Raw genomic sequence first — 27,607 nt, 5'->3', positions numbered from 1 at the left:
AAGTAGAACATAAGGTTGACGGAAACCCCGGAGACTGCGTCTACCTGATGAGCCCCAGAAAGGGCGAAGCCGGTTGTGGGCTGTCGACGGATTCCCAGCAACCTTATGAGTAGTACATTGCAAAGATGTACGTGTATCGCGATATCTGGAATATCGTAGCGTGTGAAACATGAGGCGGCCTGGTGCAGCACATTCAGTTGCCTGAAAACATCACAAACGAGAGATTCAGCTGGGTTCCCGGTGAGTCTCTCGAAAAGCCAAATTAGTTTGCAAATGAGTTTATATTCGCTAATATTCAGCCATGTTCGGTGGCTCGTTTCAAAACCTTTCAGCTACCCTCCATATATGCACCATCAATTCTGTCGGTCAGCGGAGCCTTCTCTTCTCTCGTGCGGTTTCGTAAGGCAGCCGCCACACAGGGACATTTCCGGTGAGTTGATCAGCTTAAGTATTTTCTGCCATTGTACTTCGGGTCATAGCTCGAGTAGGTGGCTGCAGTTATCATGACCGTAATAACTGCCGTGAACTGATGTATATATTGGTCGGTTTTGCTACTAGCATCCCCTCTTACGAGGACTTTTTGTGTGGAATCTCTTCGTGCCAGTCGCTCCCAAGAAAAAAAAACTGCAGCTGGGCATAGGAATAATGATTACGTCGCATGTTCAATGTCCTTCTTTTACGTATATTGTCGCTCAACTGCTGACTGAAAAGGGCGAGTAGAACTCCACCGCACCTTTTGCCCATTTAGTGACTCCACAAGTCGAGTCTTCTGAAAAAAGACTATTCTTTCGCGAAGTCTGCAGCAATACTCTCCGTAGACCACAATCCACTGTTTTGGTTTTCCATTCTCTTCCCCGTCACTCTACGGTTTCGAAATTACGTTGAACAGCTCGCACTGCTCCAATCACACTAGGTCATTTTTCGTGGTCGTAGCAAATGGAAAATTCCTATTTTTAGTAATTCGGTCATATTGCTGTGATACCCTGTGTACATTTTCATGTCGTGGCCATGGGTGCTGTTACTACTCTAGTTTCAGACTGGCAAAGATGGACATTTTGGATTGCTTTCATTCAATAGAACATGCCAAACTCATGGAAGTTTTCAAAGAGATATGCGACTACGTAAGTTGTGTTGACATGCGCCCATCTTTGGGCTATTCTCTTGGACACCTTGGCGTTACATCTTGTTGGTCAATCGTGTCAAAATTCTGTGGAAAGTAGGATTTCGGGTCTCCTCATATGACAGCGGTTTATGCACCAACAGCCAAAAGAACAGAAGAACCTGCTCGTTCAAATGTTTTCGCAGTGAAGTACTTCCGAAGTAAGCGAAATACACTCATTTGCAAACTAATTTGGTTCTTCGAGAGACTCACCTGGAACCCAGCTGAATCTCTCGTTTGTGCTGCTTCCAAGCCTTACGAATGTGCTTCCAAAGTACTGTCGACACATTACCAAGTACTTCCGCATAATAATAATATGGCCGCCAGGTATGAAACTTCGGTTGTACTCCTGCTATACTAGATCATAAGCACAAGAGTCGAAAGGTGAGAAGGTGACCAGTCAATCAAAAAAGTTTTGATTATGTTCGGAAGTGTTGTTGATAATGAATTGTTCAGCCTACTACTGGCATGAAAGAAACAATGCCATTATTGCTCATACGAAAGACGGTTGTTAGCCGGGCAGTTGACTTTGAAGTCAGTTCACAGACTCAAAGTGTAAACCACTCCGATAAATACGCGCGCCACCAGAGTTATTTGCAATAAGTCCACCGTTTTATGCGCCAAGATGTCGTTCTTCCTAGGTAGATTTGGATGCCGAACTTTTTAAACCAGAATGAGCAGTTTATTTCCAACATCATGTAAAACTCTAACACAGTTCGAATTCGACCTAATAACTATCTGTTGCTGGTAGCTTCATGCCCCTATGGTCCCTTAAAGGGGTCCACTGGGCGCTCTCAGGGCGAGATGGCTCAGTGGATAGAGTGCGAATTTGCCGACCCAAAGGTCCGTGATTTGAATCCGATCTTTGTATCTCGATTTCCCCTGTCTAGGCTTGGGCAGCCTGGCAGTGTCCCAGCGCTCGTGCTTCCTTTCAGTGGCGTGGCAGCTAGGCACTGAAAGGGTGCTTCAGCTGAACGGTTGTCTATCTTTATCTCAAGTGATTACGTTGCAACAATGATCACCACTCCCCCCCCCCCCCCCCCACACACCTACGACCCAATAAATGGTCCGAAGTAATCATCCTCGTCTATTCGATCACCATAGAAAGACATATTCTATTGGAAATGAATGTGACAATCTAATTCAAAAAAGAACTGTCAAAGAGAATAATCTCACGCTAACCTAGAGTCGTCACAACAGCAAGCATGTATGCTAGACGGCTCTCGGTGACATGGACAGAGGCGTGTGTTCGGTGAACGTTACTTTCCTAATCACCGATCTAGCTTTGGTGGATAAGATTTTCTGCATTACTCTCTTACATCTCATTTTGGAGATATGCACAAAAGAAGCGCGCGTTGTCTTCTTTAGGCTTATGCGTAGTTTTCACCAATTCATGGCAAACTTCTCTTAGTTTTTGTTTCATGACTCCGTCGAAGTCTTCGTGTCTTTCTCACTCTTTCTGAAATGAATCAACATGAATGATCATTTCAAACTATTCAGTGGACTCTTTTCTGCAAAGTTGTTTGCTGTGTGAATTGAATTGTTCCATTAGTTGCAGTCACGGATTTAACTGCGTGTTATTCGATTCCTGCGCTATGTTTTCAATGTAATGTGCAACATACGTTACCCTTTTACTCATGTCCTGTCCCCTTTTTCAACATAGGCGCGGCGATACCTGTTCCCAGCACCTGATACTGAGTACCTGGTACATGAACTCGAGTGGTTCTTACGCGACGCTCTGATTCTGGTACGTAGTCCCTTATCTTGCTTCGTTTGCCCTGTCACTCGCCAACCACTTATGCTGGCACATACAAACCCAATTTTGATTTGATCTGCTTGTCTGAAAATTTGGTTCTCCGGTAAGAAGCCGGAAACATTGAGGAAAACGTGACGAGAAGCAATCTGGTTCTTATCATGGTCTCCCCTTAGCCCTACTAGGTTTGTGCTTACGGCCCAAATCACTCCTGCAAGTGTCAGTAGGTCTGTTAGCTCCATAGTGTTAGGGTCAGTAGACAATTTGTTGATCACCTCATATCGTACCACCCAACCCGAATATGCATTGCATACTTTGAAAGCGGTTAGCTTACCTTACAAACTAGGCACCTTATAAAAGTTTCAGAGAACAGAAACGGCCAAATCTTACACAATCCCCCTTCTCTACTGTCCATTTCTGATGTTCCGGTAGGCGACAGCGAGCTAGAAAATTGCACGATGGGTGCGAACTACTCACAAATATATGGGTAGTATGTTTAACATCAGCTGTAAGTCAAGGCGAAGGCAAAGTATGTAGTCTAGCAAGTGCTGGTGTGCACTGCCGTGGATGTTTTTGTGTGAAATGGGCCAAGCTTATACCACCATGATGGAGTGAGAAACTCATTTATAGGCTGTGGGATTGTAGCTGCCGGCCACCTGAGCAGGCTAAACCAATGAGGTGAAGACTGGCGGTTCACTGCCAGGCAGGCTGAAGCAAGGAAACTGCCAAAAATAGAAGACACTCACAACCAAGCAGAATCCAGGAAGAAAGACCACAACAAAACACAAACATGGAACGGACCAATTGCAAACAGACCCGGAACATCCCAAAACAGCCATCCAACAAACCAATGGAATAAGAGACACATTGACCACAACGCAGCAAAACAAAATCACGATTGATCCTACCATGATGCAACAGAAGGCATATACCGACTAACCAATCACATGACAGGATATTGAACACTCTACAAAAAACTACATAAACGCAGCTAGGCACGGAGGAAGCACCCATTCAACTGCGCACTGACGATGTTTCCTCAACTGGGGACGAAACGTTTGCAAGCCAATTGCCAAGCTCGGCGAACAGATCAACTGCCAACTGATCAACCACCAGTAAACACACCCGAGCTGCCTATATTTCGACAAATTGACAGACTGGCGGTTCACTCTTTGAATACTGCCTATTCGGATTGTCCAATAGACAGTTTCTTGGTGTGACTGCAGGTATAACGCTACAGGCTTAGGGCAGGATTCGTCAAGATCGACTGAAATCAGTCTACCGCCGCCGAACGTCAAGAGCAGGATAGTCGTTGTGTCGCCCCCATTGGTCTCTTGTTTGGCTGTAACGACCACAAAAGTTTCTGGATGTAGTGTGTCTGTGAGCGTACTGCTGAAATATGCAGTCGTTTTTATTGCAAACGGTATTGAGTGTTTTCTCCAGGAGTTGAAGCTCAGTAGTCCAATCTAGGCCTAGAAGGTCGTGGTGAATTGAATCCTACTGAAAGTAACAGAGCAGTTCAGCTACCCGGTCAGTTAGTTTTCAAATCAGAATGTGGCCATAAGTTACATCAAGTTGGAGGATAACCGATGTTCAAATGATTCACACGGTGAAGCTTTTCCTCGACCAAGTGACATCAGTTTTCCTTTTCAGGTTACTACTTTGGCGAGCTGAATTTACCTTTGCAGTGTTATTCTTTATGACCTTTTCGATCGCCTTCACTTCATTTGGGGTTCCGGGTGGAACAGCGGTGTGGTAGATATAATTTATCAAAAACTAAAAGTGTAGGTTTTACTTGGATTCTGTGTAGAATTTGAATTTTTTCTGAGGTTAGGTTTGGAGGGATGGGAATATTCCGTCGTCGCAGCTCCACCCTTGAGACCGATATGGCGCTGTCACCCAGAACTAAGTTTCTGAATTGCCAACTCCTGATCCCGTTCATTTTTATTTAGTATCCTTTTTGTGATTGAAGACCAGCCACGAGGATGGGACAGATAAATGGATATTCATTCACAGTGCTGAGTTGGAGATGCTCACTTTGTTTGTTGAGAACGTCGAAAAAACGTAATGGGAACTTCAGTATCCCTCTTTGTAATCTTAAGACATTGGACAAAAGTCACTGCTCTCCCTCCCTCTCTTAGCCAAGAACTTGATAGTATCTGCAAAGCCAAAGTTACGTGGGGGGTTGCTTAGTGTGTATTTATCATGCTCAGCTCTTCTCAGTTTCCGCAACAATAGCATGGCGATGAACTTCTTCGGCAAAATCAAGTGCACAGCAGTGCACTGAGGGTCAGACAGTTGCATCTGGGGAAATATTGCTCCACTGTAGTTGTGTCCGTACACAGAGGCCTCCCTTCACTAAGCTGCAGTTTTTCTGCGTAAGTGATGCTTGAGAGTAAGACAGCTTCTTGCAAATCAACCGTTTTTCATTTTCTCGAAGTAAGCAATATTTTAGTCCCCGTTAGGACTCTAAACAGCGATTTTTAGGCCGCACTCCCCAGACCTTACATTGTAATACTATATGCTTTTTTATTTTTACATGGGTATAATCTCGAAGGGCTAGTTATAAAATCAGATTTTCGCCAGTTTGGCGAGAATCAAGTCGAATCATACCTGATGCATCTCCCTCTTTCATTTTTCTGCATTCTAGTTTGAGGGACAGCTTTGCCGTTTTCAAAAAGGCCTAGCTCAAGGCTCCTGTATCTGTACGGAACTGGCGAATCTTTACCTTGCGCATGCCGATCGGCAATTTGCACAGGGTTTTCCACTATGGCAGTCTGGGGTGAAAATCACATCGACGTTCTGTAGCACCGTGTTGAGATACTTGGATGATTACCTGTGCATCACACCCGTGGATGGCAATCTATCTGAATTCACAAAGCGTGTGGAAGCAAGTTAGTTCGTACTTTGCATCATTGAAGATTTGGTCAACTCTTGACTCCGTCTGTTAGTTTTGATAGATTCTGTCTGCGTGAGTGACGAGTGAGGTTTCTCTGAAAGTTGTGAGAAGCACTTGTTATTTTTTGTAGCTCTGTTTGAAGGCATGGTAGTTGGTCTGTTTTCCGCACTTTGTTGCAGCCCGTTTCAACTCCAGGCAAACTGATAGGACGAATACACAAGAGCGCAAATCTGAACCTGCTTCGTCGAGGTTGGCTTCGAGGTGTACCCGTCTCCTTCAGTCTGTCCACCGTATCAAGCCATTGCGTAGGGAGTATCTGTTGTAACTTGCTGAACGGTAGTGCAACTCTGTGTCGGTCCCTTGGCTTCCTGCCCACTATGGTATATCAAAAGGCACGTTAGCTCTACACAGCCGTTCATGGATAAAATAGAAAATTACTACAACTGTATTTATAGGTTAGTCACAGAGTGTTCCACAAGGTCGTGCCAGAATCTCCGTGAGGGGGCGAGAAGCGTCGAGCCAAGGGCGTTTGGCTCGGATTGGCTGGCGTTCTGAACAATCAGGGCATGCCTTCGTTTGGCCCGTGCCCTGCACGTGTCACATCCGTCCAAGTGATGTGATGTTCGGTTATTAGGGACGGCTGGCCTCCGTACAGTATCTTACATCAAAAAGTCCCAGAAAATTAGCGGACTGATTTCCCTGAGCAACCATTCTTTCATCGTGATGCCGTGTCTTGACTGTATATCCTCACCATTGTTAGCTAATTTTACTACTTCTTTAGCTTTCCATCCGAGTAGCGGCCTCGAACCGAATACGTGGACTTCGTTGGACAACAAGGTCATAAGGAATCCCGGGGAAATTTGTTTGGAACCCGCACCACGAATGTTCCCAGTTGAACATATCGGGCGATTCCGCGTACTTGGCGACGCGAATAGTTAAAAACTATGATGTTGGATGTACATTCCTCGCCTAAAAAACACGCAGCCTCTTCACCATTGAAATGCCTTCTTGCAGCCACATGCCGTTCCATAGAAGCTCACGTAAATTAGCCCTCGAATGGAACCGTACGATTGACCTTGTTATATCTGCTGATTCGTCAATCTGTTCAGGAATCTGACCTTCTTGATAGACCTGAACTCTTCGAAATGACGATCTTTGTAGGCTCGAAGTCTTTACCGGTGGTCAGTATAGCGAATACAGAAAGGAAGTTGGGACGTGACTTCTCCAACGATATCAGAGGAGGCAGCTGTAATACTCTATGCCGTTACGAATAGCTTCAGTGGTATGATTAGCCGTGATTTGAACAAGTTTTCTTCAAACCAGATTTTGAACTATCCTTGTCGCCGTTGCACCAGAGGAAAGCTTAAAACCTGGCTCTTGACGGTTATGGGCTGACATTGAACTCCACGTGGCCTACGGCATCCGACAGTGAACTAGAAATTAGAGGACGCTGTCCTCAGACTTGTTGATGGTCTTGCTTCCTAGATAGCAGGTATGCTGAATATTCTTGAAGTCAGCCCACAGTTCTTCAAGAGAAAGCCGCCGTTCATTAGCGTAACTCAAAACAATGTAAACTCGAATGAACCGATCATAACAACACTTCCTTGTGCTAAAAACCGATTCCTCCCATCAAATTCAACTAAAATGAGCGCTGAACGGTTGCACGGTTGCGGGCGATTGTAAAGTTGACCGTTAAACCAACGCATGGTTTCTATTACGAGGCCACAAGAGAACTTTACTTTCCACCTATCCACCATCTATATATCTGACCGTCGGCCTGGTATTCTGCTAACCTTATCACCTTTAGTTCTGTGGTTCATATTTTATGTATCATTACATCGCTTTTTCGTTCGCTCTCTTCAGACCTGGAACACTACGGGCTCAAGCTAAACCCATCGAAAGTGCAATCGAACGAAAGTAATTAAAGCCATGGTTTCTCTTCTGTTTTTCCCAGTTTACGTCACATGTGTGTCTAGGTTTTATGTATTCATCCAATGTCAATTCAGATGTGTTATTCATGTGTGCTTGGTTATGCTCGTCGTATGATTAATTTCCTCACACTTTTGAGGTTTGGTAACTGTTGTCGGTGAAACTTAGTTGCTAAAGTGATCACGCATCCACAACAGGATAAACCTATCAGAAGGCTTTAAGCTGTATCCTTGAAGTAAGCAGACTACCTCACAGAAGCGACCACTTTTGATAGGTTCTAGAGGTCACTCGAGGACGATTAGCTCTATCAGAGAAATGAGTAAATCTGTCCGTCTAGGTTTGAACCGGTCTTGGGAGGATCTTCGCGTCCACCACGAAAACTAATTGCAAATCTTATGTGCTCATAGAGAGAGAGAGCCTCCCAACACTTTACTTCGTGATATCTAGCAAAAAGTGGTTAAATAAAGGTTCACACAGAGCTTTCAAACTCTTCAAGTTGATTATGGGATGTCAACATTCGTCCAAAATTCTCACGAGATTGTAGCTTCTCGCTGCCTGTGCCGTCTTTGTGAAAAGTGTGCATTCGTTACCACCGAGTAACTCGTCACGTTACGGAAGTGGCCTGCTTTTCAACTCTTCATTGTATTAGCCCAAAAATAACAGCAAATCAGACATAGTTTTACAGGTTACAGCTGGTAGGATGTAACTCTCGAATTGCACGGCAGTTTCTGATGTTGACTTTGACACAATTTCAATCAATGATCTATCTGAGTTTGCTCTACCACATAGATGCGCTTCGGGATAATGGAGAATCATTATGGCTTTATGGCTCTTGAATAAGGGACGGTCTGTTAGACGCATTAAACGCACCGTGAAGTGAACATCCATCTCCTGAATGCCATCAATGTGACCCTGCGTGCCGTGTCTTACTGTAAAGAGTTCAACTCTTCCATGAGGGAACCGTCCGTTTCTTTGAAAACACCGACAACAGGGAGTAGCTGTCTGACAAATTTCACCTGGTATCTGGTCGTTTCTCAAGCCGGCAATGGCAATTTGAGCAGCCACAGTGAGAGACTTATATATCATTTTGAAACGCTCGTGAAAACCCTGGCTTATATCTGATGCACATAGTTTCGGGGCGAGATGGCTCAAGTGGTTAGGGCGCAACTTTGCCAACCGGGAGGTCCGTGGTTCAAACCCTACCTCTGCTTCTCGACTTCCCCTGTCTAGCCTTGGGCAACCTGACAGTATCCCAGCCCTCGTGCTTCTTTCGGGTGACATGGCGGCTAGGCACCGAAAGGGTGTTACAGCTGAACGATTATTACAATTTGGTTAAATATGTTGGTATCTGATACGTTCTAGAGCTAATGTGAACACTTTTCAGAAACCTGACGCTAAGTTTGCACTCTCTGAGGTGCTTCCAAAGCTATGCGCTCTGACTTTATTTATTTTAAGCTGGTCGCTAAACTATCCGGTGTCTGGCTGTGCCGGTTGCTGGAGGGGAGGTCAAAACTGCCTATTTTGGTATGCTAGAAATGCAGTGACGGAGCGCGCCAAAACAGTCTGTGGGACTTAGTTGGGAGTATTTTGCATCGCAGAAAAAGTACGTGCGAACGCCTGATGAGTGTTATTACGCTTTCACCATCATCATGCCACGTCACAATCAGATCGATTCTTTCTGTGGTTTATCCATATGGTTCAGTCGTTTTTACCTGATTAAGAACACTAGGGGTTCATATGAAAAAAATAAATCGTTCAGATGTAATGCCCTTTTGGTGCTTAGCTTCCATGCTACCCGAAGAAAGCACGAGTGCTTGAATACTGCCAGGTTGCTCAATCCTAGACAGGAGAATTCGGGAGGCAGAGGTCGGGTTCGAACCACGGACCTCCCAGCAGTAAATTCGCGCTATAACCACTGAGCCATCTCGCCCCCTTCCTTCCGTAGGTTGCCAGTTACACGTAGAAAAGCGTGTATTCTAAGACTGTTGCTATTACCTCAGGGTGCAATCATTTGATTCAACAGGTGCTGTTCAGTAGTGTGAAGAGAGGAAAACGGTAGTACTCTTGCTGGTCTCCTACTGAAAGACAAGGTCTGGCCGTGAAGTCGCAAGTTCGAATCCTCTTTGAGGTTCGCGAGATGTGCATTGCTGACGATGTAGGATGACGTGATTTAGGGTTGACTTCTCCTCTGGTTTAGTCTTAATTAGGGTGAAGTACGTAGTGGCTTGCTTTCCCAACACCCATCATCTCTGCTCTGTATTTATTCATTTGAGTTGATATAAATAAGTTCAACCGGGGGGTACGGGCGAATATGCCATCGCATTCAGTTAAAAGCGTTTACCAACGATGCCGTAAAGCTAGACTTTTATCGCCACACGAAAGTAAAAGTACACATGGGTCTTATGTTATACTGTCATATGCTCACATGCATTATTGTGATCGCATCCTACAGCCATGCGGCAGTACAGATGGAGCAGCCACGATGCTCCTAGTCAACTAAGGGTTGAAGCACCACACGTTCACTGAACGTTCTGGTGGACCGTACTGCAGCTGCACCGACGAACTTTACCGGAAAGAGGAAGTAAGACGGTATAAGGCTGCCACGATTTAATATTCTTTTTTCAACTTCTCACGTTAGTTCAAGACTTTGCTCCAACGTTAACCTATATAGGTCAGCTACATCCACCTTTCCGCGTAGATTGCTTGATTTCGGTGGTAGATATTTGGCGGTAAAGGCTCGTTTCGGTGTAGCATGTACGCACTACCTCATAAATTCAATGTACAGTAATCTGACGATGTTTACTAAATCGCCGGCTCATCCGTCACTTTGCTTCAAGTTCACAATATTGTCTCTTCTAAATACAGGCTCCGGCCATCAAGTCTCGTTCAGTTGTGCATGCAGAAGAACGACTGATACAATCCTGAAGCATAGTGTGTTGAATCAAATTGTTATCCCTATATGACACGGCTGAGATATGAATGTCTTTTTCATCGATCCGCACTCTTTAGTGCCTTTTTTCAAGTTCACGTGAAACGCTTCTTCGGATGATGAAGATGTAAGATTAAAAGTCTCAGTATAACTGGGGGCTGTGTAAAATTGTTCAACTCAGACGATATTGTCAACGGAATCTCACTAGTCCTTCACTTGGTGACTGGTCTTTACGATACAAAAACAAACAGTTGCTTCAGATTCATCATGAACACCTGGTCAGATCTGGATAACCGTTACCTGAAAAATTGAAGTAATTGAAGGAGAAATTCGAACTCGTATATCATTTATTGATTGAGAGATGGCTCAGTGGCGAATTTACTGACCGGAAGGTCCGTAGTTCGGACCCGACTTCTGCATCTCGACTTCTCCTGTCTCGGATTGGGAAACTTGGCAGTGTCACAGCCCTCGTGCTTCCTTCGCGTGACATGGCAGCTGTGCACCCAAAGGGTGTTACAGTTGAACGACAGTTATCGAACAGTGTTACCCAGAACTGGTATATTTGAAACCGTTCTCCAGTAACTCCCCATAATAAAAGTATTTAGTCCATCGAAGTTCATGCTGAAAACCGCATGCCTCAAACTCAGTGTTTTTTTCGTGATGGCGTCTTTGAAACCTCTTGTTAACAGCACGACCCTTTCACTTATATTTTTTCCCTTTATATAGGCACTCGAATTATCTGGCTTGGAATGGAAATCCAGGACGATTTGACAATAATGATTCCGCAGGAACCCCCACGTAGGTATATCGACCCAGTTTGGTTCCATTCATTTGGTTAGCTCCCAATGATACAGCGTGATGCAACATGTGTTTATGGTTTGAGTATCGGTGAATTGAAGCGACTCTTTTATTTTCAGCTTACACCGGTCATTCCACCACTGATGATTAAACAGTTGCGTAAATGCTTCCTGGTTATCCATTATCGTAAAGATGCGCTGGTGGTTATCCACGGGAACACTGTTATGGTCTCATATTAGGAAAAAATTGGAGAATGAGGCAGATAATCATGAATAATCATAGACAAATAATTGGTGCCAGCACCCATAGTTGTTGTCTTTTGTCTGGATCGACTGGTGAGCAACAGGTCTCCGTGGTTGGCCCGCCGATCTCATTGCGGAATTCTTTGCTTAAGACAGGGGTTCGAACCGGGTCCGCTCGAACTATGCATAGAAATCCAGTTCATGAGCCGCTGCCGACCGGCAAATCTGTTTCAGCTACCAGCCATATCAGATTTAGCATACCCGGACTGCCTATCGGTTGGGCGCTTTATGAGCTCCGGATTCTGGGAAGACTTGTTTAAGGGCTGTCATACTAAGTAAGGCATAACACTTATAGGGTCAATGGAGACTCATCGGAATCCCAAAAAAATTCCAAAGCTGGTTGTGTGACGTCTAAACTTTATGGTGTGCCCTGTCAAGGAAACAGCTCTTGGACATCTTGAATTTCTCCAATGTGCACATCTTTAATACACATCCAACTGAAGAAACTAAACGAGAGATCTAGTAATGCTTGATTTCAGACTTTGCGAATAGCCGGACGGATGCATCGACCTCTAAATTCTTCATTCACTTTACCAGCTTCTCTGTTATTTGGACCAGCATGATCTATGGAGTGATGTGTCATTGGAATGTTGTTGTCGTCCTGAAGCCGGACCACACACAAAGAATTGGCCGAGCGTTCAGTACTGGGAGTGAGGACCATTTGGACAACTTTGATTTCAGCCACCACTGCAGTGCAATTGATGCCACTGGCAGGTAGCTACATAAAATATTCTTTTAAGCGCCCACCGTACAAGACCATCACCTCTTAGGTAAACACCGCCATGAATGTATTCAAAAATATCAAATGGTTCACTCATTGATATACAGTTACCATGTAGAAGAGCACCATACCATCGCATCTGAGGCAAAGTCCTTGTGAAAAGTTACGTGAGGGCCCAAAAAACATGACTGTTTGTCCTCATTTTTTCATTCTTTACCCGGTTGCTTCCAAAGCGTTACCTCAGAATCCAGAGGCCCTGGTCTCCTAATTACACTTAATGACATGACAACTAACCCTAAATTGCTCAGCGGTAGCCACAGTGAATTGTCCCTCGTTTTCTTGGGAGATCACTTTGTTAGCCGTGTCGTTGTAGCAAGCGACCGACCTTTTTAGTAGTTTTTTTATTCTCCTAGAGAAATATCTTGGAGTACCACCAAGAGATTGTCTATTGTAGAATCCGATTAAGCAATTTACATGGCTTTAAAATGCACCAGAATATTCACTCACTGTATGTTACTCATCACTTGCCTTGTCAATTCCAATTTTTGTCCGAATTTTTCTGTGCGAGTGTTTGCAAGTGAATTTGGAGGTTTGTTTAAGTCTCTTCGTCTGTGATGAGCAATCACTAAGCACTCTATATAGCCGTTTCATCTTGCTGGGAATCACCAACATTGCAAACCACACGAATACAACACACGTATCTCTGGAGCCAGTCACCGTAACACGTGATTTAATCCTGGTAAACAATCAATAGCCACATGGACTAACCCGGCAAATGAACGCGGACCTCTTATTGACTGTGTTGCTGTCAGACGAAGAGACTCCAAAGAGGCTTGGTGCTGAATGCAACGTGGACCATTTGGTACGTTGAAGGTGCGCACCGACTTGACAAAACTAAGACGTCATGGGACAATCCACGAAGCTGGATGTTTGCAAGTCGTAAGACTCAGTAAACACAACGAAAGTCCAAGGAGTGCTGTTGAAGTGATCGTCAAAACCAACTCCACCGGTTTTAGTGTCTGCACTAAAAGCACACCTGAGCGGAGTTGAATTGGGGATTATACTGAGCTGAACAAACCAGTGCAAAAGGATTGTCTTAACCAAAATAACCATGTAATTTCTTTCGTGTTTGAACCAAAGAATGTAGTTGCCATTAAAATACTCAAGAATCCTCGTCTGCTAGGAAATAATCCAATCGCATTAACCAAACTACCCTGGCGCTGGTGTGGATGAAATGCAGTGAATAAACCCGGTTGTACACCCATATTCACAAACATTCCTTGGAGTATGAAAGAAAGTCCATGTTCGGAAGTTAATGTTCTTCATCATATGGATGGCCGCCTATCCAGTTCACAGCGCTTCCTACCCCCAACGAAGGCTGCGTGATTTGAAGGCACGTATTTCACTTAGCCATGATAACGGAAGTCGTTCTCCATTAGCAGCCTTGAAGGATATGAAAGTATGCGGGCGATGTGCGGCGTTATATCGAGACATGAAGGAATTGATCTATGGCACCAATATCTCAGTGCAATGTCATGCTTAGGGTGGCTGATGGCTAGCAATAGGCCACTGCCAGTTTGCCGGCCTATCTCATTCGTCCCATTCACAGGCTCAATAGCAGTAGCGCATCCGATTCCTCGAATGTCGTTTATGTTCAAATGAAAATTTGCAGACATCCACTGTTGGCGTGTGAATACCTATCAGATACCAGTGAACTATGCACCACAATAGAGTTGTAAGGGAAGATGTGCTCATTGGATCCGTGATCCGGAAGCATTGAACTGTACATACAAATGAGATGATGATCTGGTGTAACGGTGGATACTACTGATGAGGCATGTGAGTAGCATGCGGTTTTTCCGTAACTTGGCCATGATTTTATGGAACGTGGGATTTATTGCGGAATTTGTAGAGCTGCTTTGCAGTATTCGTTTACAATAGCGTGATAGTCAATGAATATCCAGGAAAGTTCAAGAAGACACGTTCAAGAAGGAGATGGATTTTCGGTTCTTTTTTAGAGACAAGGTGCATGTAAGAGTCTTACTTTCCTGTCTAATAGTCTGTAACTGTTTAGTTGGTGTTTTCTTATAAGCAACCCCGCGGCGTAAGGTTTTCCTCCTTTCACTGGTAGCACCTTGATTACTGAAACAAAGCATGGGCTTGGCGAATTGATGTCCCTCTCAAGAAGTTCCCCAAAGAGGAGTTACACCAATCGAAATTACACAAAAGCATACCTTACCACCGATGATCTAATGTCGATCCCCTTCCTTCCCAAAAGACGTTAGTGGTCGCTGGGAGAATTATGATGTGGTATGGGCTTTTGTTGACGGTCCCTAAGAGCTAACTAGAGCCGAACTTGAATCATGGGAATGCTAATCCACTGGACACGTCTCTTGCACTAGTGGGTTGTAGAAGACACTGATCTGTTTGGAAGTGGTTACGGTTCAATATAGGATTTGGTGCCTTCACCTCCGTGAATATCCGCTTGAGAAGACGTTCTTTTGACGCACCTTATAGCTCATATCATAGGGAAACTTTGAGTTGTTTATTTTGCATAATTTTATGCAAGGCTTCCGCTGTTCCACTCAGGTTAATACTGAGAAAACCGTCAATACTTGTTTCAATTCTAGATACGAAGGGCGCGTAAACGTGTTGTTGTAGTGTCCTCTTTGTATTCCATTGTTTTTCTGAATAGCACGTTTCTGTCGCTTCACTGGTCGTCCACTATCGGCCGAAGATTGTCTCCTCCATCTTTCGCGGGCTCGTCTACGTTCCGTTGCCTGGCGATATGCATTTAATCCGTCGTGCGGTATTCGTCAGCCTTCTCTAAACATTGGTGAACTCAATTCTCAAACACACTGGAATTCTTTATGTGAGCAAAACGCCCATCGACTTGGATACCGGGTCGCTGACCTTGTATGGGTGTGCGTAAAAACGTCACCAGGACGAAGGGAACTCTTGACCTTGCCCACAGCACGTCAGCTATCCAGTAAGTGGTGCAGGTCCAACTAAACACTCCCTTGATGAACCGTATTGCGCCTCTTTGTTTTGACAGGTGCATACTAGGTCGTTTAGTTCCCTTAAACTACCTGAAACTTTTGATGTATGTTTCCGGTCTTACCCGGAAACATCCCTCGAAAGGTCTCTCTATTTTCGCATCATCACCATCCTCATACATGGATTCATTATTACCCCACCAGCGTTGAAAATCGTTATTTCACCTCTCTGCCACGTCCTCAACTTCCTTAGTTGAAGAAAAAAGCATTTCGCAGGGTGACCCACTGTTGGCCTGTCACGACCATCCTGAACTATGCTCATTTCCGAACACGGCCTCTAGGCGTACAACATAAACGCGGTTCACATAGCTTACGGCATACCCGGGAACACATGCGAACCCATTAGTTATAGTCTTGTGTCAGATGGACCTACTAGGCGGGTAATGACCGATCACAAGTTCCATGAAAAATGGGAGTTCGTCGTGTTCATTACCCAGTTATGTCTTGAATGCTATGTGCACGAAAACGTCAATGAGGTGCTGGATGGTTAACAAAACGGGTGCGAGCCGATTCATAAAAACAGTAGAAAAAAACTACGGCTCTGGCATTATTGCACAATGTGAGCAGCTCTGATACGCTATCTAGTTGTCACGCAGTTCGCCAAACTTGAGTATTGGCTTTTGAGCGTTTCGTCCCCAGTCAAAGAAGCATTATCAGTGTACGACGAAACGTTTGCATTTTGATAGTCGAGTCTGGTGAACAAACTACAGAACGTATTTCCTCGAAACTAGCAGGAATGATGTCATCGTTAGAAGTGGACCCTGATGGAAGCATTAGCCCAGTGGTCTAAAATGAAATGGACGAGGAGAATGAGTAAATATGGTCCTNTCCTCGAAACTAGGAGGAATGATGTCATCGTTAGAAGTGGACCCTGATGGAAGCATTAGCCCAGTGGTCTAAAATGAAATGGACGAGGAGAATGAGTAAATATGGTCCTAACTATTCACCTGAAATGATAGTTCCGATATAATTAAAGATGAATATTGGGTTTTTCATAGCGGTGGGGGTGAGATGGCCCAAGCGGTTAGAGCGCGAATTTACTGACCAGAAGGTCCGTGGTTCGAATCCGACCTCTGCCACTCGACTTCCCCCGTCTAGGCTTGGGCGACCTGGCAGTATTCCAGCCCTCGCGCTTCCTCCAGGTGGCATGACAGCTAGGCACCGGAAGGGTGTTACAGCTGAACGATTATTATTATTACTATTACTATTATTATTTTCATAGCGGTGCCTTAGTTCTCGGAAGTTGACGGCGCTTACCTTGTATAATCTTTTTCATAGGAGGGAGCTAAACACTGATGATAATATGGGGATTTGAGGTTCGCTGATGCGAGAAGATGCTAGATATTGAGTCAGATGTTGATCTTGTTTCTGATGTGACCATATTCAACTTTTTTGAGCTACATAACTCATTGAACCGCGATTGAAAGTGATCAAAGCTGTCCATTCAACCTTGTTGCGTCAGCTCCCGAAAGTCACTGTACAGCTGACTAGTTCCAAGACATACCCATATGAACAGAAATGTACTGAGATCATTCTCTTCCAGTCTAACGTACTTAGGTGGTGTCACCGCGAGGTTTTGGAAATTTCAATGGATACAAGAAACAACCGACACTAGAGTCCTTGTTTACATAGATCTAATGGCGCTGATTGGCATGTGAGACACATAAGAAGGCAGATGAAAAAGCCGATTAAATATTATTGACTTGGCTTCCCGTTCTCTTGTAAGGGAAGTTGGTACAATGGCCAATCCTCTTGTGGTGGGCGATTCACGCTCTTTTTAGATGGATCTCTCTTGGTAGCATTCTCCCTCTCTCGTGATGCGATCGGCTCTTTAAAGCTGTGTTCGAATAGTAGCCTTTTGTCAATAATGTATGGTATTCCCATTGTGTTGCGGAGTGAACTAGCTCTTTGGGAAAGAGAAAAAAATCGTTCAGTTGTAGCACCCTTTTGGTGCCTAACTGCCATGCCACACGAAGGTTACACGAAGGCTGGGATATTGCCAGGTTGCCCAAACCTGGACAGAGGAAGTCGAGAGGCAGAGGTCGGGTTTGAACCACGGACCTTCCGGTCATCAAATTCGTGCTCTAACCAGTTTGGCCATGTCGCCTTTTGGGGGAGAGAAGGTGCCCTTTGATTGGTTTCTAGAGAGGAGGTGGGAGGTTCCACTGAAGAACTCGAGTGCCGCCGAAATCTTATCGATGTAAGTGTCTCTTTTTAAATAACCTCCATCAGGAGAGACACTGTATGGAGCTTTGCTACAGTACAACAGCCCAAGCTACCTTTTGAGTTGAACAGTTGTGTTTTAGTTGCGTTTGTTGTACTGTTTTCATCACTTGTTTGTTTCTCCATCCGGACACCACAGCTACCTTTCAGTCTAATGCCACGAATATTCCCAAAGCTGCATTGCTTCGAGGTTCCTCACTCCAACCTCAATAGCATAACATTTTTGACGAAGTCCAACACAGTAAGTCCTTGCTTGGGAGACTCCCAACAAGACAAATAACCACCTTGCTTGCGCGGCGGTCCCTCTTAGCACCACGTTCGACTTCCGGACATGAGGAGATCAAATTTGCATATCCAGTAATCAGGTCATTTAACTTGGCCTGCTCAGTTCTCTCAGAGTCTTCTGGTAACACGAGTAAGGATTAGCACATCAGAGAAATATGATCTCTCATTTGTACACACCCTACACCTGAGCGCTGAAATCAGCTTATGTTCTAGTTTTATTCTGTCCACGGATTGAGCTGTGTTCATTGTGTTTGTCGTTATGTCGATGTAATGATTTTGAAGGGCATACGCGTCCAACACCCTTTTATGTTGTATCATGTATAGCATAAACGTCCTGTTTAGGAGGATATCTCGACGACATCCATTCGTTAATTCCCACGTTGTTGGGTCTTCCTGAGAAAGCTTACCGGCCGAGCTTGTTTTGGTTCACAGTTTATTTCTTGATAATGTTTTTTTTACTGGCGTGCCGTTTTCACTTTCGGAGAGTGTCAAACACTGATTCTGTGGACGCTGATTTTCTTTTGATTACTGGCGTACAGCTTGCAGTAGAAGCACGAGGTTGACTCCATCAGATTAATCTGTAACCTGATTGTTGGGTCAAGCTGTTTGCACACTTTATTAATGTTTTTGTGTGTGCATGTGTTTACCTTCCACTTCACTCTGACTGAGGACAGTAGGCTAGCCTCCAGGTTCACTACACAGTGGAATCACACAAATCGAGGCAAGGAGGTTTCGATTTGTGGCTGTGCAAATGTGGACTGACCACTGTGCCGATAAACTGTTGTCAGTCAGCTGTACATAAAAGGATGTTTAAAAAAATCCTCTACTTGGTGGATATTTTCTCTAGAGTTTCACTTCGGTAGAATTGTGTACATAGATTGGAGCAGATTCGGTGCAACTGGGATTTCTACCATACTGTAGGAAACGTTTGCTTCAGTTTGCAGTTTGCTAGGTCACTGACATTGATTATCGCTTCTTGTCTGTTGCTTGTGGTCGGTATAAGAAGAGGTGTCTACCTCGATTTGCTATGCCCTGGCTACAAAATGTCACAGAACATTAAAAAAAATTCTAGAAGATAACGGCTGTGATACTCGGGTGCTAGTAAAGAGTAAACTGATTTTGCCTTGATGAGTGTGCATCACTACTACTTCATGATTCCCGCGGATGATTTAGTCAATGGGCAGTATATTCCATTTCGGTGGAGATTTCGTCCTGTAAGTGAAGCCAATCTATGCTGAAAAGCCGAGAAGCACTGTACAGCTGTTTCATCCTTACTGAGAGTCTCATGAAACTCCAGAGAGTCCCGAATCCGCCACCTCCCGGCTAGAAGTTTGGACACTTAACCGTCCAGCCACAAGCGGCTGATCAGCAATGTGATTAACTCGCACTTAGCGCTGCTCATCTTTCACTCAAGGGACCCGCATCATGTAGTCACTCGTGTTGACGGGTTCCTCGAGCAATGACTTCTCAGGACGAAATCTCCACCAAAATTCTCAAATCTCCTCACACTACTAACAGTATATTCTGCTGTCACCGACCATTGGATGATTTTTTTCGGGAACTTGAGCTGAAGTGGAAAGTGTGCGCTAACTAAGCAACGGTGGGCTGAGAAGCGAGTGAATCAAAGTCTCGTTTGGCAAAATTTACAGTGATTTTTGACCTACCACCCAAACGATGCTGGAGTGTTGTGTCCTCGAAATTTTCCGGAGTTACACAGTACAGTGCAACGACACTTAGTTACCATCATCACCGTTGATTGCAACACCAACGGAGAAATCTGATACCTCACTGCTGTACAACCACGTCAATTTATTTGAATAAAGCCTTTTGAAGGTGAGGAAAAATGCAACTGGAAGGGGGACAGAGAGCTATTCTACCGCAAACATCCGAGGTATATACACCCGCAGTCAGTTAATCTAAATAGAAGCTGGCAGCATGATCCCCAGTGACATCGCGTATACTTCAGTGTGTCGAGCCAAACACAGAGAAGGTCAAATGGATACCATCTTTGAAGAGGAACAGCACTAACGGCACACAAACAATTCGTACTGTCCTCCATTCCCTTCTGTCATGTCAAATTCGGCCACTCTCAATTGGGCATGAAAAACAACATGACATCGTTTGTCACGTCACTGTCAGAGCCAGTGCGACTTCCGAGATACGTATTACGTTTCACAACCTCCAGTATCACTCCTTGAATTCATGAGCTAGAAATTCTCTCAGCGTGACGTTGCACTTGATGGGCGCGAAGCGTATGCCGAAGAACTGGATGACCTTGGTCAGCTTTTTTTTAAAATAAAACATACTTTTTCTGCACTTCTTCAAGAATGAGAACAGCGTCGTCTGAATATTTGAGGTCGACAAGGTTCCCGCTCGGTGAGATCGAACACTGGGGTTTCAGAGACCTTCCAGTGTTACGAAATTCGACAAAAATAGAGAGAGTGGACACCATCGTCGGACACCAACAATTTAATGAGCCCACAATTGTGACTACAAACATAGCTTGATATTCAGGAACTTCTGGGGCACATTCTATTGCGTATGCATGTTTAAGAGAACTAACCGGTCGGCAGAAACGAACGCACTTTAAGTCAATGAACATCAAGATTGCAGGACTCCTATATGCATGACGCTTCTTTAACACTTGATAGAGTTTGGTGTGTGTGTGTGTGTGTGGTCCACCTAGCCCCTTCCCGACGGGGAAGTCATCGTTTCAGAGGGGTTTGGTAAATCCAGCCCAGCAATAAATCCACTGACTGTTTACCAAACCCCTCTGAAACAAAGACTCTAGCTAATTCCTGTATGATTGCCACACTCACTGCAAGGATCCTTTTTGAATATGTGCACCACTATCAAGTCCAGTTTGTTTGGATGGTCTCTTCCGTACAGCTGGAGATAAGTTAGATAAGCGCCGACTGAGCAGTGTACCTACAACTTTGAACAGAGTGTGTGAGATTTCGTCGCGACCGGCAGCTTGGTGGCGCTTGAGGGGCAAAGTTGCTTGCTTATTTGCGTTGCCGTCGGGAGATCCAACTTCACTGTCCGGGACCGCGTCGCAGTTTTGGAATCCGGCTGACAAACTCTAGGTGGCCAGGAAAATTCTTTTTGAAAATATTCAGCCCAACGGTACAGGTGCTGTTCGTTTTTGGAGTTAGATGAGCCGTTATCAGTGATTCCTCTCGTGCGAGGCCTCTTTGGGCCTGTTGTGTGTATCAGCTGGAACAATTTACGCCCATACGTTTCTTTTTCACCTGAAGGCTGACACTACGTTGGGGTGGCCTTTTACGCTTGACCGGGAGGAATACGCGTCCGAGCTTCGAGCACTTCTAAAGAGCTGTTCGAGATTCTGTGCTAGAACCTAGTCGATTGCGCCATTCTACAAGCGGATTGCCAGGAATCTTGCAAGGTTGTGAACAGTACCTTTGAGTAAGAATCAGCATCAAAAAATGTTTCCTGAAAAGGACTTCGATGGATGGTTCTTGTAAACTTGTTTCAAATAAGCTTCTCAACTGCATCAGCAGCGCTAATTCCCTTGCGTATTCCTATCCTCAATAAGCACACCAATATCTAAGCGCTTAGCTCGCCGCAACGAGGCGCTCAAAACCTCGTAAGAACTGTCTGAGTGTGTCAGAGCCATAATCTGTCGAATTGTAAGCAGATAGGATGAACAGGCAGTGATTACGGAATACTCTCATGAACTATTCAACTATTCAACCAGAGACCCTCCACCCTGATGGTTTGAAACGTCAACTCCAGCAGCAGCAGTGGCCACTGGATCACCAGAGGGAGAGAAGAGAGGAAATTGATGGAGTGGTCAGTTCAATAACCGCACTTGGATCCTGATTCCTCGTCTCATGTAGATATCACACATCAATAGAAAGCGAGTCCAACATACAGGCAAGTGCAGTTTGTTCAGTTTGTTTCAGAGTGCGCACGTTAAGAGCTGTCAGATGAACTGAGTAATTGAGGTTGAAGAATGTTTTCGAAGTGTCTGTGGCTGTGTTGGCCAAGTCAACCGTAGATATTGCAGTTAGCGGCAATGAGCGGCGAACGAATCTGTTAGTCCGTAAGAACGGGCCTAAGGAAATTCCGCTGGCAACAGGATGGGGAGGAGAAAAGTGAATACGTGAAACAGAAAGAAGTGAGGCATTAGCAGTTTCCTGTTTTCGTTTACTTCCCCCTTGCTCTATACAGCAAGTAAGGTGACCCAGTTGGTTGCACCACATGACAGCCGATGTGGCCTGAGACTGTTCATTATTGTACGCGGGCTGAGATACTACCAGGGCGCACGGACCTAGGCAGTAAGACGATTAGTGTCCTCAACTAAACTCTTTAGTTCAAAAACCTAACAACAAGGTAGCGGTGGATGGTGTAGAACCACCACAGTGGTCCACATTTTTAAGGAACAAGATGTCACACATGTCCTACCCGCCGACCTGGAGGACTAGGAGATAACTGCCCATCAACCAACTTGACATGAGTGGGTCTTTAGGTGTCGCACGTACATTCCTCAGTATAGCTCAGTGGGTAATTGAGGTTCACGAAGCGTCAAATCGCTGTAAGGTCCAGTCTCTTCGTAACGGACACTTAGCTGGAGTTTTGTTGGAAGCCGTGTAGAGCGAAATTTCAGAAGCCCCATCTTTCTGGGAAGCGGACGGGTTGCCATTTTTCTACCGCAAAAAACACGTGACTTTCTGCAACAAGCGGCGAAAATCTCAAGAGACAGGCGACTTTGTTTCATCCGGGATTGTGTTGGGTCTCAAGCGAAACCGCTTTTAACTGCATTTTGACTCACTGTGCGAACCGTCGAAGGGTTTTTCAATGTGGTCAACGTGGATGGACAACTTTTAATGAGCATCCGTCTGTTGACAGTGACTGAACCGCAAAGTATATGTGCATAGGATGTGAGGCCTCTTTTCACTCGCGCGTGCCGATGTGGTAAGATCGGCTACTGACAGCCCAACTTACCGGATGGCATTCACACACTTGTTGTACCACCCAGGACTCGATTTGTTACTCCAGTTCATCGGCATTGGTGCGCATTGATATTCTGGAAACCTTGCTAGCTCATGTCATTTATCAATGTATTCTAGTGTCTGTCGAACCCGAACCTGGCAGCGTGTGAAAATCCGATACTTATGGCATGAGCAACGAACGAGCTTTGCGGCTGACGTTTACAAGTTCACTCCTGCTGCCACAGTTTATGTGAGGTTTTGGGGTAACAGTAAAATTTGATGAATTAAAATGTCTTGGGGCAGCATTTTCATCGAATGTGGATGGTCGATTACCAGATGTTGAAATTATTTCTATTGACCTCAGCTGGTAGCAGCCAGACAACTGAATGAAGCCGTTCCAGCACATTCTGCTTTCACGGGTGGAAAGTAGTATGTAGAGGCAAATTAAGCCTATCAGCTTTCAAAGTCTGGCCTGTTCAAGATATCCCGCATGGATCCTTTGAATGAGAAAACCTACCTAGAAAGGAGCAACGATTCTTTGGTTATTCCTGATCACCAGCTCTATTTTCACCCACAAGGCTGCATGTGTTGAGGTTTTATCTGCGATGCCACTTCGTATTCACATCTCGTTTGAACAGTCATCCTGCTGTCCCGACATGGTTGCTCTGGCTACTTCACAGCAAACTTGGAAATACTGGCTCAATTTTTCTCATTAAGGCACAGCAGTAATTCATACTTTTGGTAGTGCTTAGGTGTGAATTACAGGTGAGGCAAACACGTTAGCGATAGCTTACCGGCGCACTTGAATTGCTACAACTGAGGAGGGACACATGTCTATCATCGAGTGATGTGAAAGGTTTGCTAGACACCCTAATAAATATCTTAGTTGTGTCAAATGAAGAGCGTGGCTACCAGATCTAGCGGGTGCTTGAAACCCGCTGGATAGTTGTCGATTTGTTGTTTGTTGGTACAGGATTTTGTGTGAACTAAACGGAATGATCGCGCCAGGCAGGAAGTGAGATGTTCAGAAGCGAGCGGAGGGATACATTTTTCAAAAAAAATTGTTGTGGATTTTGAGAATTGTTGTATTTGGTTTGATACGTCGTAATTTTAATAAAAACTCTGGATAGACCACTTACAGGTTTCGAGCTCCCTGGGGTTCGTCAGACAAATCTTCATCAAGTAAACCACTCACAAGGTTGCTGAAAACTCTTCGACAGCCCACGACCGGTTTCGCCCTTCTTTGGGCTCATCAGGTAGGCGCAGTCCTTGAGTTTTCGCCAACCTTATTTCCCACTTGAATGTGTGATAAACACACTTTTTCAAATTGGATCGATTTTGGCGAGTGACTCAGCAGAAACTCACACAAACCTCTTGTCTGTAATACTGTTCAACTGAGACTATAATATTCTCCAAGAAAGGCCATCTCATGTTCGATTCGGGGCGATTATTAGGTCATAGAAATTTGCTTTAATACAGGCTGGGTGATTACATGTTCTCGAACTTCTATCAACATTATTTTGTATTCGAAGCATTTCGGCGTGAACTGTCCATACACGCTTATTTCGCTTAATCCAGATTGGCTATATCGCTCGAGTGTGAACATGTTTGCCCAATCAGACGCGACTATTTAGGTATGCCCCACATGTCACATGTTCAGGTTTTAAATCTCAGCATGAACAAGGATATGAACCACTGACTGGCTTTAACAAAAATGATATCTCATTGGTTCTCCACTGGACTGACTAGAACTGTCTTGACGGGTGTCGAGGAGTGTTGTTCAAACGCTATCCCAACTACCTACATCAGGCATCATATCTTTTGCCCGGAATACTTTAGCACTTAAGAGGTTCACAGTTGACGGCAAGGGTCCTTAGGAGTTTTTGTGGATAGATTTTTAGCCGGAAAAGTTGAGCATAACATGGACTATGAAGTGGCCAAAAGGATCGGGGAGAACTCGTTAGAGTAGAATAAAAGTAGATCGGACGGTAATTTTGTTGTGAGTGCTTCTCAATAGAACGAGACATTGGACAATAATTTTGTGCAGCGAAAAATGCAGCAATTCTCCCGACAGATTCTGTCCTCTGCCTATCGCGACGTAGTGAAAATACCTTGAACGAATAAAAACGTATTTAAAATAGGGGAGCGGAAATCAATCATGCCACGTGCATCCATTAATGTCAAGGCTTCTCCTAGTTAGACTAGTTGGTCCCGGTCCCTGATTACTGGACACCCCAGTAACATGACTTGTGTATAGGTCTGTTCGTCGGACTCAGCATATTAGACGAAGCGATGTTTTATTTGGTGGACAAATTGCGGTGGCGCCTTGTCAGTCTTTTATCGCGGAACAACTCTTTCGGCTAGTGTGTGTTCAGGTGGATTTGGCAGGGTCGATCACGTGGGATTTGGTTTCGGTAGTTGACTCTGCTACCACGTGACCCCTCATCACACCTAAGCTGATAGCGAGTTTTGATTTTAAAGGTTCGTTTCGGATGTGCTTTTTGCTGTGTTTTGCATAAATGCACATTACAGTGTCAGATTTCGTCATTTTTATCAGAATCTCACATAATTATACGTTGCGACGAGGGTTCAGGGAACACGTCAAAATGAAAGCTAACTCCCAGAGTAATGAATGCTGGCCACCATTGACAGCAACCCAAGATGCGAACACTAGTCCTCCAAGTTGGCGGTCGCGCCCCTGTACTGGCAAACCCAATTGGTGGAATTCAATTTCCTTCCTAAAAAACAAGAAAAAACATCTAGTTGATAGTGTGTTGAAATATTGGCAGATCGGGTGCATTAGTTGGTAGTTGTAAAGTGGCTGTTGATCTGTTCGCCGAGCTTGGCAATTGATTTGCAAACGGTTCGTCACCATTCGAGGAGACATCTTCAGTTCACTGTGGTTTGGATGGTCCCTCTCTTCGTGTCTGCGTTTGCAAATCGATTGCAAAGCTCGGCAAACAGATCAACAGCCACCTGATCGACTACCAACATCTTATTGAACTCAATGCATTTCATCTCAGACGACCAGATTCCCTTTAGACTTGTCCGCCATCAAATTTTGTTTTAAACAGCTCGTGTGTTTTGCAGCGATAATCGTCCCAGTTCTCACATATAGAATGGAGTAGTTTTATCACGACTCTACTCAGTGACTGTTTCCCAACGCAAAGGATTGCACACGATTGAGCCTACACTGAAGTGCTTTCATTGAACATGAACCTTTCGATTTGGTGGGTTTGAAGGTGGCACGTCGATATTCAGGCCAACCGGAACTTTACTCACACGAGACACATACAATGAAAATCTTCTTTATTGATATGTCCCCATCAAGCATGACTCCTATCCAGTAACCTCTTAACCGGACAACGATTGAGAGAATTTAAATAATGATGCCGGATTTGACCTCAGCTGCTATCATTCCAAATTTCACCTCTTCCACTGCTTCCCCAATCACCAACCACCGTAATCACAGTCAAAATACTATCTGTCATACAACTATGTTGACTTACTCAAATAATATTCTGTAATGAGAAAAACCGAGCTCACAGCTAGTCTGCAACAAGAGTCCGAAGTACCAACGTCTCCATACGCTTACTCTGTATGGAAACTGACAGCACGAACGATGTAGCCCTCGGTTAGAGACCACATGCAGCGTGCAACGGAACGGCTACGGGGACCCCTGATCCAACATCTTAAATCGCGCCAGTAGAAAACACGCATCAGCAATGACTGCCTTTGATGGATCTGTTACAACTCACGAAAGTTAGGGTCCGGGGTGCTCGGGAGTCATTCAGGAAATGATTGACAACTTCACTTGGAATACCTACCTACCGTGCCGGCGTACATGAGCTTCATATATGCCTCATTTTCACCCAAAAAACTGAGAGGTGAATCGACTGACCTTGTATTTGCGTTCATTAATCGATTCCTACACTGTATTGATTGTTGCATTCCGATTTTGGTTCATTCTTGTTTGTCCGCTTCCGTTGGTCTTTATAACCCCTTTTGAAGTCAGTCGCACACAAATGGCATACTCTTGTGCTTATAATCTTGTAAAATTAGTGGCGTTGAGCAGATCTTCATGAAATCGCATGACGATGGAATTCCGCTAGATCCATTTTGTCAAATGAAGTCCTTTATTGGAGTCAATGGATGCAGCTTGCGACCTACGCACACTTGTTAGCCGGAGATGGCTCAGTGGTGCGGAATTTCTGACGGGAACGTCTAATACGACCTCTGCATCTGAACTGTTCCTGTGCACCCTGGTACCAAATCGTCTTCGTGCTTCATTAGGGTCGCGTGGTTACTTGGGACCGGAAGGTTTTTACAGCTGAACGATCTTCGATCTTCCTATCTTACCAGAGATCAAACTGCTGACTACGGGGTACAAGTGTTGCACAGTTTAATATCCAAGCATCTATGGGTTAGAAGCTTGGCAGGTGTATATGCTTCAATCGTGCATTTTTTTAACGCAGAAGGCTTCTGGGTCGAATCACACAGCTTTTATCATTTCTTTTGACCCAGACTAAAAGAAACTTGCAAGTGTAATGATTGAGCTTTTTATCCTGTTGTACTGTCGGTACTGAGTGGGGTGGGTC

The 27,607-nt window shown here is 44.7% G+C and overlaps 2 protein-coding genes across 2 annotated transcripts in view; one reads left to right on the top strand and one right to left on the bottom strand.

Moving 5' to 3' along the window:
- T265_14406 (hypothetical protein) overlaps positions 1 to 27,607 on the top strand; it is a gene marked incomplete at both ends in the record, with an annotated part of 40,667 nt that overhangs the window by 11,980 nt on the left and 1,080 nt on the right. Inside the window, 7 exons of the mRNA XM_009173480.1 lie at positions 333 to 430; positions 1,031 to 1,121; positions 2,823 to 2,906; positions 5,563 to 5,806; positions 7,675 to 7,728; positions 11,396 to 11,467; positions 15,186 to 15,479. Coding sequence (XP_009171744.1) covers positions 333 to 430; positions 1,031 to 1,121; positions 2,823 to 2,906; positions 5,563 to 5,806; positions 7,675 to 7,728; positions 11,396 to 11,467; positions 15,186 to 15,479 — 937 coding nt within the window. The remainder of the gene's footprint in view (positions 1 to 332; positions 431 to 1,030; positions 1,122 to 2,822; positions 2,907 to 5,562; positions 5,807 to 7,674; positions 7,729 to 11,395; positions 11,468 to 15,185; positions 15,480 to 27,607) is intronic.
- T265_07837 (hypothetical protein) lies at positions 9,474 to 14,364 on the bottom strand (the record flags this gene model as incomplete). The annotated part of the gene is made up of 4 exons (XM_009173470.1): positions 9,474 to 9,579; positions 11,056 to 11,222; positions 12,299 to 12,476; positions 14,282 to 14,364. 4 exons carry the CDS (start codon positions 14,362 to 14,364, stop codon positions 9,474 to 9,476), a joined length of 534 nt encoding a protein of 177 aa, XP_009171734.1.

Source organism: Opisthorchis viverrini (assembly GCF_000715545.1).
Source record: "Opisthorchis viverrini unplaced genomic scaffold opera_v5_187, whole genome shotgun sequence".
Taxonomy (NCBI): domain Eukaryota; kingdom Metazoa; phylum Platyhelminthes; class Trematoda; order Opisthorchiida; family Opisthorchiidae; genus Opisthorchis; species Opisthorchis viverrini.
Note: the sequence above shows the minus strand (reverse complement) of the source record. Positions and strands in the feature narration are given on the sequence as shown.